Source organism: Labrus bergylta, chromosome 15 (genome assembly GCF_963930695.1).
Source record: "Labrus bergylta chromosome 15, fLabBer1.1, whole genome shotgun sequence".
NCBI classification, from domain to species: domain Eukaryota; kingdom Metazoa; phylum Chordata; class Actinopteri; order Labriformes; family Labridae; genus Labrus; species Labrus bergylta.
The window spans coordinates 10339210-10359851 of record NC_089209.1 but is presented as its reverse complement, the minus strand read 5'-3'; the positions used below and the strand labels follow the sequence as shown (position 1 = coordinate 10359851).

Below are 20642 nucleotides of genomic sequence, written 5' to 3'. Positions count from 1 at the left end.
GGACGCATCGCTCAACTATATTAAGTCTTGGCATGGTAAAACCTCAGACTGGTTATCTATACTATTTCATTAATCCGTCGTATTAAAATACATCTGTTTTTAAATATGTGAGAATCTGTCATGATGGGTTCAAGCTTAAGTAAAATATCCTAATAAAAATGGAACGTTCAGTGTTCAGAGGCTCAGGCCCCCTTTGGACTCAACCTGTGTACTTGTCTATCAGTGCAAACACTCTCAGTATCTGACAAACTTCTAAATGGTGCTGATGGCCATATATTGCTAAAGGCCATTACACAATGTTCAAATGTAGTTATGTGATCGATGTGCAAAAAAAAAAAAAAAAAAAACTTAACCAAAAGTCTCACAAACTTTGCATAGCAATGAATGTAACAGACAGGTCGTTAAAAAGTAATATGACATATGACTGTGGTTTTGACAAAATTAAAAAAGCGTCAGTGAATCCAGAGTTATAGCGTTTAGGTATGCACTGCCAAAAAGTGGACAGTGCTTCCAACAGAAAATCAAACTCCGCATGAACCTTTGAATATTTGTAGATCAAAGTTCATCATCTAACCCTAATCCGAGTTTGTTTTCACTTTTTTCATTTTGACTTATGGAAGTGGAAGCAATAACAATCATCCAACTCTTTTACAAGGTACTCTGCTGTAAGTAACATCAATCATTTTTTACCGTAAGGACTAGCCACATTCTGATTGGAGAAACAGAGTAAATTTATAATGTGTCCTGTAATTTGTTTTAACAAGAAAAATACAAAATGATTGCGAAAAGTGACCACTGGGTATCTCTTAGACATTAATGTTAACTGTACCTGATAAATAACTAAATAAAATGTTACAACCTAAGAGACTAGGCTGACATTTACATAATAGAGAAAATGCTGCTTTATAATGGTTTCTTTCTAGTCTATATCATTAAGGGATAAAGCAGCTGATAAGTTTATCACCTTTTCATCTGCAGCTGGGACTTTGTGTTTGGAGCACACCATGATCACTCAGTGTTTGCTAATGAGCGTCTATCAATGGCCTAATTCACAATGGTGCCGAAAGCCTGTAAAATTCAACGATTGACTTTGCATTTTTACAGCAGAATTTCTACTGGACCACGGCCGTTTAAAACATTGACACCTCATTTTTAGTTTTAAAGATTTAATTACTTGCGACTATGTATCCAGCGGCATTTTAAATATTTTACCAAGATTTCGGGTCCCTTTGCACTTAAGCTTGTGCATGAGTCTTTGCAATGAAAACATGTCAATGGTAGAAAATACAATAAAATAAAGAAACTCTTTATTTAACAGATGCAAATGTTGTTCTTTCTGCTAAATGGACAAGAAGAAGAAATAGGCCTACACATGACTGCACATCATCAATGCTAACAGAGGCAGTGCAGCATTATAAAAACAATCTGTATATGATAAAAGTTACTTTTAATTTGCTTAAGTCCAACATAATATATATTGTAAAGTATGTTGTATATCAAAATATTAAAAAAATGCATGTTTGACATATTTTTAAAAAAAAAGTAGTTCTTCAAGATTTACCAGAATTGATCAGTTTTGTAAGCCTGTGCTTTGTGACATGACTATCCCTTTAAACCTTTTGCCTTTGTCCCTCCACACAGGAGGGTGGAGTGGACTTTGAGCGTTCAAAGCACTGTCTGTGCCTCCTAGTCGTCTGAAAGAGCCCAGCTGAGGATATAAAAGCCCCGAGCTGGAGCTAAGAAATCAGTCTCGTCTGAGTACTCGCCGACTTTAAGGGAGAGAGCTTCAACGAACCCATCATGGGGGATTCTAAGCTCTGCCTGTTGTTGCTCCTCAGCACATCTGCCTTGGCCTGTGAGTAATTCTAAGGAAATGTTTCTCCGTAATCGTACCTGGCTGAAAGGGTTTTTTGGACATTTTTAGTTTTTTTTAAATTCTTATTTGGTTTAATGTGATCACTCCTGTTTTGCAGCAAAGATGAAATGAACATGTTCTAAACTGCATTGCATTTATTTAAACCTTTAACAGTTTGATTAATTTAATTTAAAATACAAAGATCTGAAATAAAATTTAAATGTCCTTACTTATAAGTGGAAACATGATCCAATGATCTTTATAACAAAGGATATATGTTTAATGCCTTTTTGTTAGCTATTTCATAAGAATCATTAAAAATCTGAAATGTCATATTTTTTCCACAGTTGCCCAAGATGAAGATCAGCCAACCTGCCTGCGTAAGTTACAAAAGTTTACCTTCTACGATCATGCTCATGTTTATTGAATGAATCTTTGTGTTGACATCAAGTCTGAGCACTAACATTATTAAAACAGGAGTTAATAGAATGCCTTCACCACTGATTTTTCCTATCTAGTGGCCAAACGGTACAAGACCCTGCACAAGTATGTATACCAGTATGAAGCTGAGTCTTTGAATGCCATCACCGGAGCCTCACAGCTTAAGAACGGACCCAAAGGCGCTTGCATGGTATGAGAAAGCTCTTGAGCAAATAGAATTTTTCTCATTTCATCTTCATGGAGGATGAATTAATGAAAACGATTCTTTATCTCACAGGTTGAAATTGAAGTACCTCAGACCTGTAGTTTCATCGTCCGCACCACTGGCTGTAGCCTGAGTGAGGTGGTTGACATGGACGCAGAGGGCAACGCTGTGTTCGGTCCTGCTGCCGGCTCTGACGCCTTTGCTGCTGAAATGGAGAGGTAAGTTACACTGACAGTTTTCCTATTTTATGACACTTCTAGTTTCATGGGCACACATCGAGCTATGACATACATTTGCTTTTGGAGGTTATTGTGAAAGTTTCTGTTTTTTTCTGTTTTTTTTTTTTCTTTTTTCTGTAGACAACCAGTACAAGTTTGTAATTCCATTGATATCTTCTTTAAATCTTCAATCTCAAACCTGATACTTTTGTTGATTTGGCCCATGAAAATTTGAATTCAAATTTCATGCATTTCCTTTCAGATATCCTCTGAAGGTTGTGGTTGAGGGTGTGCACGATGTGAAACTGTACCCTGAAGACGGTGAGACAACAACCATCCTGAACATCAAGAGGGGTATCATCTCTGCCCTGGCTGTGCCTCTGCTGGAAGAAGAGAAGAACAAGAACATGGTACATTTATTAAATGAGAATTCACAAAGAGAACCATGCTGTTATTTCTAGTTTTACAAATAACTGTATTATATTCTAAATGTATATATTTTTCTCTAATCATTTATCTCAGCCCACAATCCACGGCAAGTGCAAGACCTTCTACACTGTCAATGCAAGAGAGGACATTGCAACTGACATCAGCCTCACCAGGGATCTGTCCAGATGCGACAAATTTGCTCCACTTAGAGCTTACACCAGCCCTCTGGCACTTATCCGTGGCATGGTAAGACATCCAAACCTTATTGTCCATAGTAGCCACATGAACCTTTTAAGTAAACATTAAATCTTATAAATAAAGTTTGGAAAGTAAATAATTTCAAGTTAATTTATGCATAGAAAGTGATTTGGCTGTTGAAAAGAATAAAGGTGGCATTGCTCTGGAAACTCTAACTTTATTGCATAAAAATCCAAGTAAAATGACTTTTCTGAACTCTATACTATTTGTGATTGACAAGTAATAACTTGGAAGCCTAATGCAAACTCTTTAAATCTTTTGTATTAATAAATCCCCTACAGCACACTCATCAAATATTTTTTGGTCAATTTCAGAACTACCCTCTGTCCAAGCTGATCACAAGCACACAGGACTGCAACTACAAGTTTGACAATGAGAAGAAACACATGACCTCTGGCTCCTGCACTGAGAAACACATCCTCATTCCCTTCTCACACAAGTGAGTCTTACCTTGTATAAGAAAATGTGATTCGTTCCATTCTTCAGTCTAATGTCTTGTATAAGATATCTATGCTTTTCTAACCATGTTGTCTTCTTACAGGGGAGAATATGGAGTTACCAATGTTGGAAAGCAAGAACTGACTCTGGTTGAGGTTACTCCTTACAATGAAAGAGTCTTTGAAACAAGTACGTCCTTTGTTTAAACTTTATTGGTTTCATTTATGGGTAATTGGTCTCTGAAAGCAACATGAACTAATATAGATTTTTGCTCTATCATAGGTAACATTGTCAAGGGTCTTCCCATGGAGACTGTTGAGGACAAGAGTGTTATCCAGGATAAAGATGCAGGTCTGAAACTCCTCGGAGAACTGGCCAATCTGCCTGAGAATGAGAGTGACAGGAGGGCAGACCTCTTCCAAAAGCTGGTCACCATCGTCCGTGGAATGAAGACCGAGACCCTGAGTCCCGCCATCCCTGAAGCCCTTGCCGTGTCCCGTGTCCTGACTTACCAGGTCCTCGCCCAGTGTGGAACCCCTGAGTGCAGCAGTGCCATCATGCAGATCTTCAGGACTCTTGACACCTCTTCACTTGAGGTTGATGCTGGTGTTTTTGCGATGGGACTCGTCTCCAATCCTTCTCCCCTGCTGATCAATGACATGCTCGAGATGGCCAAATACAAGCCCAGCAAGCCCATCATGTATGCCCTGAGCAATGTTGTCAAGAGGTGAGTGAATCCAACCAAACTATATTCCGGATTAAATGATTAATATTTCAGTTAATGTCTATGCCTTTTTGTACAGTGAGCTACAAAGGTTATATGTGTTAAATATGTTTTATTTGTGGAACAGATTCTACAAAGCTGAGGAAAGAATTATCCCTGAGATACACTCTGTTGCTGAGTTCATGGCTGCCCAATTAGGAGACTGCACTGGTGACAAAGACACCACTTTCATGACACTGAGGGTAGGTGTCTAATCCAATTGATGAAAGAGGAAATTATTTAAAGGATCAAAAAGAAGGAGCACAAGCACCTGCATTCAATTTTTATAAAATATACAACAGAATTTCAGTTATTCTTGAGCCTGTTCAATTGTACTATTCACTTCCAGGTTAAGTGTTGATTTCCCATGCTCTTATACGTAAGGATAGTTGTATATATTTTGTGAAAAGATATTATTATTTATTATATAAGAAGGCAGAGCAACAAAGGAATATATTGGAACAGCCATAATAATGTTCCCCCATTGATGGAATTATAATGTTTGTTTTGATACTAGGTTATTGGAAACATGGCCGCAGCTGTTGGACCTGCCAGTCCTGCACTCAGAGCTGCTGTGATCCAGTGTGTGAACCAACCTGAAGCTTCCCTGGCTGTGCAGGAGGCCGCCATCCAAGCATACAGACTCACCCCCGTACCTGCGGAGGCATGTCAAATTGTGCAAAGGCTTTCAAAGGTTGTGTGGACCATAAAATCTGACTATATATTAATTTTACAAATCTTGTTTATTCACAGGGCAGAGAGGTTCTCATTCAGGTGCTTTTGGACGGTGCTAGTCCCATGCAAAAGCGTATCGCTGCATATCTGGTTTTGATGAAGGACCCAATGCCCACTGAGCTGGAACAGCTGGCGGCTGCTTTGCCCAATGAGCAGGACCAACAAGTCAAGAGCTTTGTGATCTCTCATGTGACCAACATTTTGTCCTCAACTGAGCCAGAGACCCTTGAGTAAGAAATAAGCATTTTCAGGTTTATATTTGTAGTTTTCAAATTTGTTGCGTCACAAGTTATTTGTAAATTTCTTTGTGAATAACATAACGAGTAAGGTCTTTTACCTGCTCTTTTGTAAAGTGTCTTCAGATAAAATTTGCTACGAATAGGCGCTATACAATAAGATTGAGTTATATTGCACAGTGATGTCTTGATTTGATCAGCATCAACAGATGTACAGTAATATTTATTTATTTATTTCCCCCAGACTGAGACGTAGAATTCTTGATGCCCTGCAAGGCAACAAAATTGGAACCACAATGGATCCCACCAAGTTTTCTCGCAACTACAAGATCGGATCTGTGGAGGGGAACATGATCTTTGAGGGTACCAGCTACCTACCGAAGGAGGTCATGCTTGAAATGACTCTGAAGGCCTTTGGATATGACATTGACATGATGGAGGTAGGCAACTTGAGCAATGTAAATGCAAAATTTTGCTTTAAGATGACATTGTCATGAGCTAAGTTGTGACTGAAAAAGTTGTACCCTTTGTAGATTGGTATGGAGGGCAAAGGCTTTGAGCCAACTGTTGAAGCCCTGTTTGGTGAGAATGGATTCTTCCCTGACATTGCCCTGAAGACAATGTACTTTGTCTCTGACAACATGCCATTCAGAGTCAATGAGATCCTTAAGAACATGATGCCTGCATTGAAGAAGGACAGGATGAAGAGACAGGTATGCAGATCAATCTGTTTGGCTCACATTATGTAAAAAAAGATGTAATTATGATGACTGTTTCCATAAGGGATATCTTATAATAGACAGTGAACCTCTATGTTTAGGCCACCCAGAACCTGATGAGAGACATTGGACGCAATCTCAACAAACTTGTGAGGGAACTCCAGACAGCAGAGTCTCCTGAGGCAATGGTTTATCTGAGACTTTTGGGTAATGAGCTGGGATACCTGAAGACAAATGAAATGGAGGAGATGGCTTACTCTGCCGTCATGATGATTGACAGCATGTTCAAGATGTTCCCAACTGATGTAAGGAAGGTTTTTGTTTGTTTCACTAACAATGAAACCAAATTAATTTTAAAATGTCAACAATATTAAGGATTTGAAATTGATATATATGTTTTCATTTGCATCAGCTTGTGAAGGCATTGATGACCAAGTCTGACAACACAATCTTTGCCCACTACATCTTCATGGACAATGAGTTCTTCTTGCCTACTACCACTGGCGTGCCTCTGAGGATTGCACTGTCTGGTACTTTCACCCCTGGCATCAAGGGTGGACTCAAGATTGCTCCTGACATGGTGGGTATTGAATCAAACTATGTCTAGGTTAAACAGACATCTAATGATAAAGACTTCAGCAAAACAAATTAAAACATATCCCCTATGTCTGCTGTTATTTCCACAGAATGAAATTACCTTCATGCCCTCTGCTGGCATTGAGTTTGACACTAGGGTTGGTTCATACATCCCTGAATATGTCAAGTCTGGGTTAGAGATGCACACCAGCATATTCCACGAGAGTGGTCTCAGTGCCAAGATCTCCCTGGACCGTGACAATGTCAAGCTGACCATCCCTGCTCCAATGCATCCAATGAAGCTCGTCAAAATAACGTAAGTTTGGGTAAAACTTTAAGTTATTCTGCTAATTTTTGCCCCCAAATCGCTATGATGGGGAACACAAACACTGTAAATGACAAAAGAAACCTACAGCTGGGGTTTGCTTTATGATTGGAGGTTTGAACGAGTGGAAAAGGTTAGGGCTCTGTTTGTAACCAAAGTGCAAATAATTTTATCAGTGTAATCACAGCATGAATAAAGTAATTCAGGGGATCCTGTTTACCTAACTGCCACAATAAATGTCTTCACTTAGAATTAGCCAATCTTAAACTAATACTTTTCTACAATTGACCTATAGTAACAACTTGGTGGCAGTGACTGGATCAGCAGAGTTGACCATCCCTCCTACAGTGACGGACAAGGTTGATGTCAGTGAGTGCACTCCCTTCTTCGCTGGAATGAAATACTGCACTGCTCTACAGTACACTGATGCTTTCTCTCAAGAGACAACCCCCTACTTCCCCTTTACTGGAGACAGCAAGTGAGCAAAACTTTCTAAACCACAGACAAAGCATTTCATTTATCAAAATGAAATACAAGTGAATATTGAACAATTCATTTCATAATTTTCATAGATTTGTCATCGAACTACACCCAACTGGTGAAGTCACTGAGTATACAGCTACCATTGCCTACGAGCTCCTCAGGGAGGGAGAAGAGGGCCGGCAGAAGGTTGACTCACTAAAATGTGTTCTGAGAGCTGAAGGTAATGCATTGAAAATTATTCTTATTCATTATAAACTTAATTTTGATCAAGTTATTTTGAATGGAATTGTTTTATTTTAATCTATTGGCTGGTCAACCACAGGTGCAGAGCCAACTGAAGCCACAGCAATGATGAAATATAACAGAAGGAAGAATGTCATCACAGCTGACATCCAGATCCCTGACTACGATGTTGAGGCTGGACTTAGGCTGGGTGTTGTTGATGGAAACACCAAGGGCAAAGGAACCCACTCCATCTCTCTTGACTTAATAAACAAGAACATCCCTCAGTTGTCCCTGGTTGGCCGTGCCAAGTAAGAAATCAGCTACAAACTCTCTAAATATAAAATGAATGTATCAATGATAACTGAGAGCACACTAATTCCCTGGTATGTTTTTCAGACTTATGGCCATGAAAGAAGGTATGCTTCAAGTCCAACTTCTTGTTCCCTCAATCAATGCTGACGCCACTGTCACAGCAAACCTGAAACGTGATGAAGAAATGGAATTGGGGCTCAAGAGTGAAATCAAGGTCATGGATGCTACATCTGAGCAGGAAATAGCAATGAAATATGGTAATTTAAATGTCATGCTGTTTTTCATAATATATTATTGCAATTTAATTTAAAGCTCTTGGAAAGGTTTATACACCTTTGGATCATAACTCAAATATAACCATGGACAGACATTGGTGAAAAATGGAATATATACAAAATGGGGTCATATAAAAGTGACAAGAATGTTGGCAATTTATGGGCACAAAAATAAGGTACAGTTTGACTGAAATGAATATAGATATTTCAAAACTTATGCCATCTAACCATCTCAAAATGCTACTGGTATTAGATTTAGACACATTCCTGTTGAAAAACCTGGCTTTTTGACAATATCAACTTTTATTTTGTTAAAAAAAAAAGACTCTAACTCATGGTCTTAACTTTAAAACAAATCATCATGCCTTCCAGTTAGTGAAATTGTGCTGTTTTTGCAGATGGCACCAAGATTGAGGTTGAAGTCAAGTCTGATGTGAACACTGAGACAACCAGCCTGCCAAAAGCAGACATCATTGACAAGTATGGAAACCAGCTCCTTGACATGCAGGTCGGGCAGACTGACATGAAGGTCCGTCACATCTTCGTGAAGTTTGTGGAGGTATGAATCATGGATTTAACAGTCATTCATGTAATTTTGGTAACATTTTGAAATATGCATAAAACTATGATATTTTTTTCTTAGGCGGCAAACAACTACATGGAACAGTATGGTGCCGATTTCCCTTACATCCAGAACTTCAGAGTGCCTGATATGCCTGAGATTTCCCTGCCAGAAAAACTGTACCTGAATACGTAAGTGTAAAGAACTCAATGACTATGTTTGAAACACATGGAATAGTTTTCCAAAACATTTATGCATTTTATATTTTTTTAACAGTGAGGCGAAGGCCGTCTACTACTTCAACAATGAGCGCTTCATCATTTCTGTCCCTCTTCCTCTTGGTGGAAAGTCAACAGAAGAGCTTAACTTCCCACCAGCCTTGACCACACCAACTGTCTCTCTGCCCCAGTTTGGACTGGAGATTGTCTCTATGGAAATTCCTATCCCAGAGCTTGTTGTCCCTGAGAGCCTTACTCTGGCTATTCCTCTTTTTGGAAAAGCTGAAGTTTCAGCTCTGATGAAGAGCAACCTTTACAACATCGAGGCCTCAATCGCTGCCGGAAAAGATGTTGTGGAAACACCAAGCTACTCAGCTAAGTTTGGCCTGAAAGGAACCTCCCCACTCGACATTCTCTCAGTAAAGATTGACGGTATGTAGTGGATGCTATTCATTTCTTAGTAATTTGTCAGGTTGTTATGTTCTACAAATACAGTTGGACTTGAATAGAGGACTTTATTTCAGTTTCAATGTTAATGATTTCTCTGATAACACTAAACTACTTTATTATTTATATTTTCCTGAGAGTTATTGTATATCAGTAAATCAATCACAAAAATAATTAGCAGAAAATACTCACACAATGCAATTATTAGTTTACAACCTCCTATTTCTTGTCTTGTTATTTAGGCTCTGGAATGTTGGCCACTTCTGATCCCATCAAGGCTGAATTGAAAAGCACTTTCGCCCATAAATTCATTGAGGCTAGTATTAATATTGTCGAAGAAGCCACCATCACAGACAAAATTAATTTGAAAACCAGCAACAAGATTGAAGTCACAAGCCCCCTCGGTCTCAATATTGTGCTAGGGCACACTGGTATGGCAGGAATCAACACTGAAGAAATCTCTACTGATAGCAACCTTGAAGGAATGTTGAAGGTTGGACCCATGTATGGCAAGACCATTTCAACCCAGTCATTCACAATCTCCCCATTCAAGCCAGAGGCCAAGATTGATTCCACTGTTCAGATTGACTCCACGATTGTCAAGGCCCAGAACACCATTGCAGCAACCCTTGCCAATGGTGAACTGTCAGTGGTTTCCAACACCAATGCCTTTGAAGACATTCTGACCCATGTTGCTGAGCTTTCCTTCAAAGATAGCAAGCTGTCACTTAAATGTGATACAAATGCCATGCCTCTTGGCATGAAAATTCGCAATCAGGCTGAGGCCTCTGCTGGTGCAGGCGAAATCGTTCTGAGAATTGAGACAAATGCAGACTACACTGAAAACCGTGTTTACTCTCTAATGACTGCTTCCCTGAATAACAATGGTCTGACCGTGAACAGTGATGCCACCATGAAGCTCCTTGAGAATGAGGCTACTCACAAGGCTACTCTGACAATGAACAAGGATGGTTTGACAACAAGTGGAACCACAACCCTTCAGAGCCCCCTTACACTGGAAAACACCTTCAATGCTGGGCTTGATGCTTCAAAGGCTTCTCTGTCTATAATCAACAAGGCTGTTATGCGTGACATTAAGGTTGATAATGCCAACACTCTGACAATTACACTCTCTAGCCTTGACTTCAACTCAAAGGCTGAAGCCACTGCAAGTGAATATGCTGCTTACACTCATGATATCACCATCGACCTGAAACCCTACACAGCTTCTGCAAATGTCAACAACAACCTGAGACTTCTGACAGCCAACTTCATCAATGAGGCCCAGCTACAGGCAGAACTTTACAAAATTGATCTTACTGGTAGCCTGAAAGCTATCTATGGTGAGGAAGAGCTCAAGCACACATATCAGGTAAATTATGCTGATATGGCTGCAATTGCAAAATGCAGCACTACTGGAAAGTTCATTGGAACACACATGAACCAAAACACTGAGCTTGAAGTTATAGGTCTTGCTGCCAGGATTACCAATGATGCTCGCTTCAACTCACAGCCAATGCGCTTTGACCACACCATCCGTTGCAGTATTATTCCTTTTGATTTCAACCTTGATGCCATCTTTAACGCTGATGGAGACATGACCATGTATGGAAAGCACAGTGCCCAGCTCTATGGCAAGTTCCTCCTTAAAGCACAGCCCCTGGTAATCGCTAGCTCACATGAAAGCAGAGCATCATTGGCCCAGCAGCTTGATAATGGCTTTTCCCTTGAGACAACCTTTGACAACAAGTTGGATAATGTTCTATCACTCCAAGAGCAGAAGACCAGTTTCAGAATGAAATCAAAGGTCAATGAGCATGCTTTTAACCAGGACATGAGTATTTACAACACTGCTGAAAGAATGGGAATTGAGGTTTCCAGTGCCTTCCTCACAAACATCCTCAACACTGACTCCACAGAGAACCAGGAATTTGCCATCTCAGGCTTCCTCAAGTATGACAAGAACACAGACAGTCATATAATTCAGTTCCCTCTTGTTGAAAATCTGCCTGCCCTGTTGGAAAGCATCAAGGGCTTTGTTGTGTATGCTGGAGAGGCACTGCAAGGTTTCATTAACAATGAGGAGATAAAGGAAAGACTTGAGGCTCTTCCACAATATTTAGATGAATTTGTTTCTCAACTGAATATAGAGGACAGGGTTATTCAGATGAAGCAGTATTTAAGTGATTTTTCACAAGAATATGTTATCTCCATGGAGGATGTGGAAGCCTTGTTGATAAATCTCAAGGCATCTTTTGAGAAATTGCTGTCAGATCTCAGTGTTTTCATCCAACACTTTACTTCTATGATTAAGGAGATTATTGTCAGTGGCTCCCTACCTGAAACCCTTATTCAGACAATCCAGCAGCAGGTGATTGCCTTTAATGAGGAATATGACATCAAGGCCATGGTAGTGTACATGATTGATACTGTCTCTGCGATGATCCAGCAGATTGACCTGGAAAAACTGAAGGACAGCAGCATTGCATTCCTGAATGATATTGAAGCCCAGTATGAAATCAAGGCTAAACTGCAGTCAGCAATGGGTTCTATGAAAGAAAGTCTGGAAGCCATTGACGTGCAAGTATTTGTTGCTGAGCTGACGAGTTACATTTCATCTCTTGATCTTAAAGCTTGCATTGATAAACTGGTGAGTCAGATTCCCACAGAGATTTTCAGTGGTGTTACACAGATTATCACAGAAATCATTCAGGACCTTGACATCCTAGGTAAGATCAACACATTCTATGCCAAGATGAGGGAGCTGATGGTCAGGTTTGAGGCTGACAAAAAGGTTCAGGCTATCTTGGAAAAGGTTGTGGAGCTCATCAAGCAATTCAAAATTGAGGAAACCATCAAGACTGTTACAAAAATGGTAAAGGATATAAACATTCCTAAACTATTTATGAAAGTCCTTCAGACCACCATCAACTCCTTGAAAACAGCTGATGTTCAGAATATGATTCAACAACTAAACACAGTTATTGATAAAGTAGTGCAAGATCTGAATTCACTGGATTATAATGATTTTGTGATATCTGTCAATGGTTTGATCAGATTCTTCACAGATTGTGTGAATGAGATGATCAGGATTTTTGAAATCCCGCAGAAACTTGAGGCAACAAAGGATCTAGTCAATCTTTTCCTGTCCTCTGTTCAAGGCTTTATGGAAAGTTTAAGAGAAATCCGAGTTGCAGAGGTACTTAAATCTTTTAAGGATTTCATTGACCAGGATGTGCTTGTTAACCTTCAGGGATTTGCTGAATTTGTAAAGCAGGCAATAACAAATTTCGACGTCAAAGCTGAGATCACATCTTATCTGGACCTTGTGAGCAAATACTATACAAAGGTCTTTACCATCGTCTCTAACATGTTCACTAATATAGTTGAGATGATAAAGACAGTGACACCTGATCAAAAAATCATCAGCGAGATTCAGCAAATCATTGATGGGCTCTTTACTGAACTAAAGAAGCTTGAGTTGAACACGCCATCTTTCAGCATTCCATTCACTGATCTCAATGTGCCTTCAGTGAAGTTCAGCATGGATAAACTTCAAGAGTTTGAAATCCCAACACAGGTTGACATTCCTGAGTTCACCATCCTGGGCTCCTACACAGTACAAGCTGACACAATTTCCATTGATGACATCAAGCAGAGAATAATTGCCCTTCTTGATTTCATTGTAAACTTTGACATCAAAATGCTGGACATGGATGCTTTCTTTGGAGACCTGACTATGAACTACCTTCCGTCCATGCCAGAGATAACCTTCCCAGAAATAATTCTTCCTCAGATCTCATTCCCTACTATCCCACAAGTTCCTCTAGAAAAACTTGTCAAGTCTCTTCAGGTTCCTGAGATCAAACTGCCAACCATTCCAAGTGAGATCATGGTACCATGCTTTGGTAAACTCTATGGTGAAATCAAATTCAGCACTCCCGTCTACACAATGAGGACATCTGGTGAGTTCCAGAACTCAACTGATAGCGAACTGACACCTACCTTCACTGGATTCTTTTCATCCCAGGGCACATCTCCAAATATTGAAATTCTTAATTACAATGTTGACTCCACTGCTCGTCTTGCAATCCCAAAAATGAGTCGTATTGTTTTGGCAGAGACTCTTAAGCTGAGCCATCTTCTTCTTGGAGTTGATCATCAAGCATCTGTAACTCTCTATGGCCTGTCAGCCCAGGCCCAAGCAAAAACCACTGTAAAGGTTACTACTTCACCTTACTCAGCTGAATTTATGAACACAGCCTTTATTGCTATGGAAGGAGGAATGTCTGCCTCTATTGATACAACCTACACTCATTTAGTGAACCTCCCAGTTTTTAATGTCAGAAATGAGGCCAATGTAAACCAGAAGGCAGTTGCTCGTCTAGATGGCTACACCCTGACTCTTACAGCAGACAATTCCGGCACTGGCAAGTTAAATGCTGAAGATGGCACCCACAAGAGCAACTTGCATTTGTCACTCACTCCCAGCATTGTCACTCTTACCTTCTCTGGAGACACAGACTGTATTATCTTAAAGATGAAACAGCAAATTACAGCAGAGTTAGGCACCTTCACCTACTTCAAGTTTGATGTCCGCAATGAGGCAGAGGCACCAGTTATTAAAAACAGTCTTTTTGTTGCATCTGGACATGCCAACCTTTATGACCTTAAAGTTGAGCTGAAAGCAAATCATGATACAGAACTGTATGGGCCAGTCAATGGAGTCCTATCCAATGGAATCAACATTGTAGCCCGTCCTGTGGAGATTGTCTTTGAATTCCAAAACAAAGGAAATGCCAGGGTCAACATTTTTGAAACTCTTACTGCTAAGATAGATCTGCAGAATGATTACACTGCCATCTTAAAACCTGAAAGCCAACAGATTAACACAGTAGCTCTGGCTCGTCTAAATCAGTACAAAATGTCCTACAATTTCACAGTTGACAATAATGAAAATGAGGCTGGCATCTTTGTTGCCTGTGAAAGTGAGGCAAATCTTGATTTCCTGACATTCACCATCAGCATTCCTGAGCTTGACCTGCCTTTTGTCGATATCCATACCCCAGCTATCAGTGATCTGAACTTATATGAGGAAACTGGATTGAAGGACATTTTGACTACCACTGAGCAGACTGTAGATGTAGATGCCAAAGTTGTATACAAGAAGAGTCATGCTGCCCCACTTGTTGATATGGGTCTTATCCAGATCCCCTCTGTGGGTAACCTGATCGCAGATCTGTCTTTCAAGTCTGCCATCATTAATTTGAATGCCAATGCTGGACTGTTTGCTGAGGATGATATTGTGTTCCGTCTGGGAGCTACCACAGCTTCTGTGTTTGAGAGTCTGAAAGCCAAACTTGATGGCACCACCAGTCTCACCACAAAGAGAGGAATCAAGCTGGCCAATTCCCTGTCCCTTGAAAATCAGCACATTGAAGGAACTCATGACAGCACAGTCAGTGTTAACACTGAGACCCTTGAAACTGCTGTGTCTGTGGCTACAGTCGCAAAGATTGCTCTGCCCATTCTCAACCTGGAAGCAAACCAAAATCTGGTTGCAGACACCAAAACCAAATTAAATGCTGTGTCCACCTTGACAATGAAGGGCAGTTGCAATATTCCAGTGATAAAGGCTGTTGGAAAAGCAGAGGCGGACCACAATCTGAAGTTGGAGGGAACCTTTGAGTATGTTTCTGTGGAGTCATCCACAAAGGCAAATATGGATGGTACAGTACTTGAAGACTATCTAGTTTTGGGAGTCCTTGATAATGAGGCTACTATGTATCTTAATACCGATGGCCTACGATCCACTTTCAAGGTTATCGCTGATTCCAAGTTTAACCATGGCACCACCAAAGTCATTGGCATGGATGTAAATGAGAGTCTTGAAGTTGAAGCCTCCCTTGGCCGTGTGTATGCGGTACTGAAGTATACTGGCAACAACGAGGCAAATGTGTTCGACTTTAACACCAATGGGAAGCACACTGTCCAGGCTACAGTTGATCTTGCACCGATCTCTTCATTGACTGCTGATATTGAGATTGATTTGTCTCAGCCAACCAACCTTGGTGAATTCACCATCTTTGGGAAAACTGTTGCCGAAGTAACAGCTGCCAAGCAGAAGATTTCAACAAATGCCAAGTTTGTCAGCCCACTGTACACTACCAACCTGGCAGCTGATGTAGAAGGTGATGCTCCTGTCTTCAAAGTCACCATGAAGTCATCTGCCACCTCAGTGGTTTTGTTCTTGGAATATGACATGGATGGTGAGTTGATCAAATTCCCTTAACAAATTACTTTTTTCAATGCAAGCATTGTTGAGCACTTAATCTAAGAGAAATTATTTCATTCAATAGCTTCAACCACTACGAGCTACGAGGATGAAGCTCTGAGCTGGATCAGCAAGCTTGTCCTGACACACGCTGACTTGACCATGAATGTAAACCATGTTATAAGCCAAGCCTTGAGGTAAAACTGTTTGTTCAAAAATATGTTAAATTATGACAAGTAAATGCTAATCTAGAATTTTTTTTCTGACACGTTCAACTTCAACATGTATTTCAATGTTCATTTACCAAATTCCTTCCTAATAGATATCAGGTTGTTAATTGATAGTGATCATCATTTGATCATCATTTGAAATGCTTCCTTTTCCAGCCATACCCTGAATGTGGACATCACCAGTCCTACCTTCACTGATATGAACATTCGTTATGCTGCTCTCAGAGATGGTATCAGTGCTTCAGTTTCTATCCCATCAACTGGCTTCCTTGGCCTTAAGTTCAATGGCAGAGTCCCATCTCAGATGAGTGCTAAAGTCTTTGGTCGTTATCCTGTGAGTATCATTTATATTTACTGTGTTGATATAATGGAAAGCCAATCATTATCATAAAAGTAAAGCTATAATATTTCATTTTTTTCTGTTCAACAGTCTGCTCCAGAGGTTGATGTTGACATCTTGGTCATCACATCAACTCCTCAAGATGCTGATAAGATGAACCTGCAGATTGCCTACAACATGGAGGCACCCAAAGTAATGCTCTCTGAAATGAAGACGAGACTCCCTTCCATCATCGCTACATTCACAATGTTTGCAGACAAATACCAAATCACAAGCAGCATTGAGACATTAAAGAATACAGTTGTTAACCGAATTAGCGAGGCCTACGATGCTGCAGTCAACTATGATGTTCAAATGAGCCAACTATCAATCTTCTTTAGGAACATTATTGTCCAGTACCAACTTACTGTCCAGACCTTCCTGGATGCTGTCATCAAGTTCCTTAGAGAGACCCAGTTCAAACTGCCTGGGAGTGATGAGATGACCACTCTCCCTGAAGCCCTTAAGAAGCTTACTAGCAGCATTGCCGCTATGCTAGAAGTGACCATCCAGAGTATCTATGAGAATGTAGAGATATACCTTAAATCCTTTGTTGAGATGATCAGTAATGTCAAAGTACGCATGCCAGTTGGTGATGCGGTTACTGGAGGCCAGGTCTTGGATCAGGTCAAATCAGCTTACAAGCAAATCTTTGATGAACTGGTGGATTTTGTGAAAAATATGGAAAGTCTTGACACAATGCTTGTAAAGATAGGTGAGACCCTTAAGGCTGTTGTTGAAAAATCGCAGGAGTTTGTTGACTCTGTCAAGTCTGACTATTTAGATGCAGTGTTCATTAACATCAATATCGTCTATCGTAACATTGTCACAGTCTTTAAGACTGTTGTTGACCAGATCTCTGCCCTAAATTTTGAACAGCTCAACAATTCATTTGAATACATAATGGACATGTTCATTTATGTTGTGGACCAGTTTAACAGCACTGTCTACGGTTTAATGCAGCAAGCTTCAGAGGAGACTCAAACCTACATGAAAGTCAGTGATGGTAGGATTGAGATTGTACTTCCATTTCCCTTCCAACAGTGAGCAACCCTCACAGACTGAGGCCTAAGTCCATATGAAACACTACCATCTGTTCAAAACACATGCTTGAAAGCAGTATGGACAATTAGCTCTTTAACCATATTTATAATAGCAACCCCCACATTTTAATCCAGATGGTTTATTGTGTGCAAACATTTAAATGTAATGTTCTATTGAAAGGCAACTTCATGTAAATGGTGGAAAGCATCAATAAAATACTTAATATAATATATAATTTACTTGTCTGTTTTTCCTGCTGTATGATGTTTTGAAGCATCAGTATAATGCAAACTTAACATACACACCAGAGCAACTTCAAAAAGACTTCAACTACACAATGGAAGGATATGTTTGTTAAATGTGTTTAATTTGACATTATACACATGTAGAGAGTCCCAATGTTTGGAAAGGTACAACACCAAATATAAATTGATCAGCACTTAACTTTAAAAAGGCAGATAGGGGTTAGGCATGTCTTCATTACAGGGCATTTGTCATCTCAGCCATTAGATGGAGGAAGATAACGTTTCATTGTGGCAATGTACAGATCATGACTAATAGTAACAGTAAGGTAAAAGGACTTTCTCCTTATAGGTACATCATCTAAAAAATGTGGCTTATATTCTTGTTCTCTAAGTTTTTAGAGCAGCAAAAAATCTAGAGGTTTATCTGGAGGGAAACCATTCAATAACAAAAATGTGATGATAAGAGTGTTATAACTCGTCAAGATATCAATGGGGGCATGATTGGGCAGCCAACTGTCTATTTACAGTGTAAAGAGGCCTGAGGAAGATCTTGTAGATCCAACCTGCCTTATTAATATAAAATTGTCATTTGGAGCTGAACAATGTTTAGAGCTTTCTCTTTTTTTTGCAAATACTGCATTTATTGTCCTGCACCTGTATGCATGTTGCCTGGATGTGCACACAGTAGTTTTTCCAATGGACCCTGTTGTGCATCTTTTAAATGATTTTTAACTTTCCCTTACGGACAAGATACGCAAAGTCTGACTGAAGGCAGTGAAGATGGTTATAGTCCAGCTTACCTCCTCATTATTCTCAAGCACTCACTGGCTTTGGAGCTCTTTGGGTATTTATTAAACCCTCATCAGCAACAATCAATGCTGCAAACAATTATAAGATGGACAAACTTGCATTAAACTTGACTTAAAGGGTCTTCTATCTTAATAAAAAAACTCTGTGTACTTTCTAACCCTGTTGGTTGGTAGGGCTGTAAGTGTGTGTGTGTGTGTGTGTGTGTGTGTGTGTGTGTGTGTGTGTGTGTGTGTGTGTGTGTGTGTGTGTGTGTGTGTGTGTGTGTGTGTGTGTGTGTGTGTGTGTGTGTGTGTGTGTGTGTGTGTGTGTGTGGGTGGGTGGGGGCTAAAAATGTGTAATTGTTCAAATCAGAATGGACAGCTTGTTGTGTTGCCTTTATTGTGCTGATTTCAACAATTAAAGAATGACAACAAAAAACAAGTACATTTCTGTAACAGGGGAAACTGTTACATTTTCAGTACGACGGAAAGACTGCAAATATTTAAAAAACAAAAACATGGGTTTCAAATTATACTCAATGTTGAAACTTTAAAATCTGTATTCAGGTTAGCGTTGTTCGATCATTCATCATTTTTTGTGGGTTGAATTTGGATTAGTATGACAAGTGGTATGTGGCTTTGTGTGCAAATTCAAATGTATGTGTTACGTTTGTTAGTTAACTCAAAATGTTTTAAATAATTTTATTAGTTATATTGCAAGGTTTGTCACAAAAATACACAATATTTCCTGTTATGTCCATTATGTTAGGGAGTTGGGGTGATTGCAACCAAAAGAGTGACAGTGATTCAGAGAGGAAGAGTGAGAGCAAAGCAAGAGTAGACTTGTTAGACTAGTAGTCCACTTAGCCCCAGTGGGCTATCAAGGACTCTTCAGTCAACCAAGATTCACAGGGAACATTATTGTCTGCTATTATCACTATGTGTTCTGGTTCTGGTTTAGAGGGAACCCCTAAACAAAGACTGGCACAGGTAAGTAATAAAAAGTGTTTATTGAAAAAATAAAAGCAGGCAGTGGAGGCAGGGAGCTGGCTGGTTTGTAGCGCACCAGTGAAGAGAGAGATGCTTCAGAGATGACAAGGGCTTTGAGCAGAGAAAAAACTCAGGTACAAGAGACACTACGAGCAGCACAGCAGCGAAGCACGCAGGAAATTGAACAAGACCGAATTATCTGGCAAAGTAGTGGAGTGAAGACGTGGATTATTCTAATGTATCTTAAAATGCATCCACATTTCTTCCACTTGCGTCTTAGTCCCTCCGACCTAAGATGCATGGAGAGACGAGAGCAAACAAAGCAGAAGAGAGGGAACGTGGAAATATGTTTTGAGACACATAAGACCTCCTTTCCTCCGTCTCGTGACGACATCAACTGGTCATTGCTCAGCTGTCAGTCGACTTTAAAAGCTATTTATGTGGGCACAAATATGTATTGTATTATTTCTAATAAAATACACACAGTAGACCCTAACAGTGTTTAGTCTCTGTATGTTACCTGATAACAAACACCTGCACATGAAGAGCAACCTGCATTCTGCTAAAACATACAGTATGATCATTAACGATCAGTCATATATGAAACTTTATTAACATTATGATGAATGTAAAATGCATTTCTGACTCCCACTGCATCAGACTGTCATTCTCATCATGATGAAACTAAAAAGGGCAAATAGTCTGACTGATCATGAAAAGAGAATATTTTTGTTATGACAGTTTAGGAGTTGCTCATGATCTTTTGATTTCAACACTTAAATTTAACAGACTTTTTGTTTGATGGTGAATCAGAAAACAAATCAAATATAAAAGTCGGGAGTAATTGTCCTACATACTGCATTATATTGAGGAGCCCAAGGAGGATTTGGATTGACTTAGAGGATAAGCAACAGCAGAGCTGTGTGTATGTCAATACCAAAGACTGAAAGAGCCAAAGAAGTGAAACGCTTA

The 20642-nt window shown here is 39.7% G+C and overlaps 1 protein-coding gene across 1 annotated transcript; it reads left to right on the top strand.

Moving 5' to 3' along the window:
• Positions 1 to 1760: 1760 nt before the first annotated feature.
• Positions 1761 to 17882, top strand: apobb.1 (apolipoprotein Bb, tandem duplicate 1). Its single transcript, XM_020641506.3, has 28 exons — positions 1761 to 1855; positions 2203 to 2235; positions 2374 to 2486; positions 2574 to 2719; positions 2982 to 3129; positions 3242 to 3394; positions 3721 to 3845; positions 3948 to 4033; positions 4127 to 4571; positions 4696 to 4810; positions 5125 to 5271; positions 5361 to 5572; positions 5823 to 6018; positions 6112 to 6291; positions 6399 to 6602; positions 6710 to 6877; positions 6984 to 7189; positions 7494 to 7676; positions 7771 to 7901; positions 8004 to 8214; positions 8303 to 8475; positions 8892 to 9052; positions 9137 to 9246; positions 9332 to 9705; positions 9963 to 15989; positions 16080 to 16191; positions 16381 to 16558; positions 16655 to 17882. The coding sequence occupies exons 1-28, from the start codon at positions 1801 to 1803 to the stop codon at positions 17648 to 17650; spliced, it is 11388 nt and encodes a 3795-aa protein (XP_020497162.3). The 5' UTR covers positions 1761 to 1800; the 3' UTR covers positions 17651 to 17882.
• The last annotated feature ends 2760 nt before the right edge of the window (positions 17883 to 20642 follow it).

What these genes read in the sequence shown, in the direction of transcription:
- apobb.1 (XM_020641506.3), top strand. Translation starts at nt 1,801, where the DNA reads ATGGGGGATTCTAAGCTCTGCCTGTTGTTGCTCCTCAGCACATCTGCC. An exon ending in ATGACATTGACATGATGGAG is followed by an intron (nt 6,019 to 6,111) that starts GTAGGCAACTTG and finishes TACCCTTTGTAG; the next exon opens with ATTGGTATGGAGGGCAAAGG. An exon ending in AAGTCTTTGGTCGTTATCCT is followed by an intron (nt 16,559 to 16,654) that starts GTGAGTATCATT and finishes TCTGTTCAACAG; the next exon opens with TCTGCTCCAGAGGTTGATGT.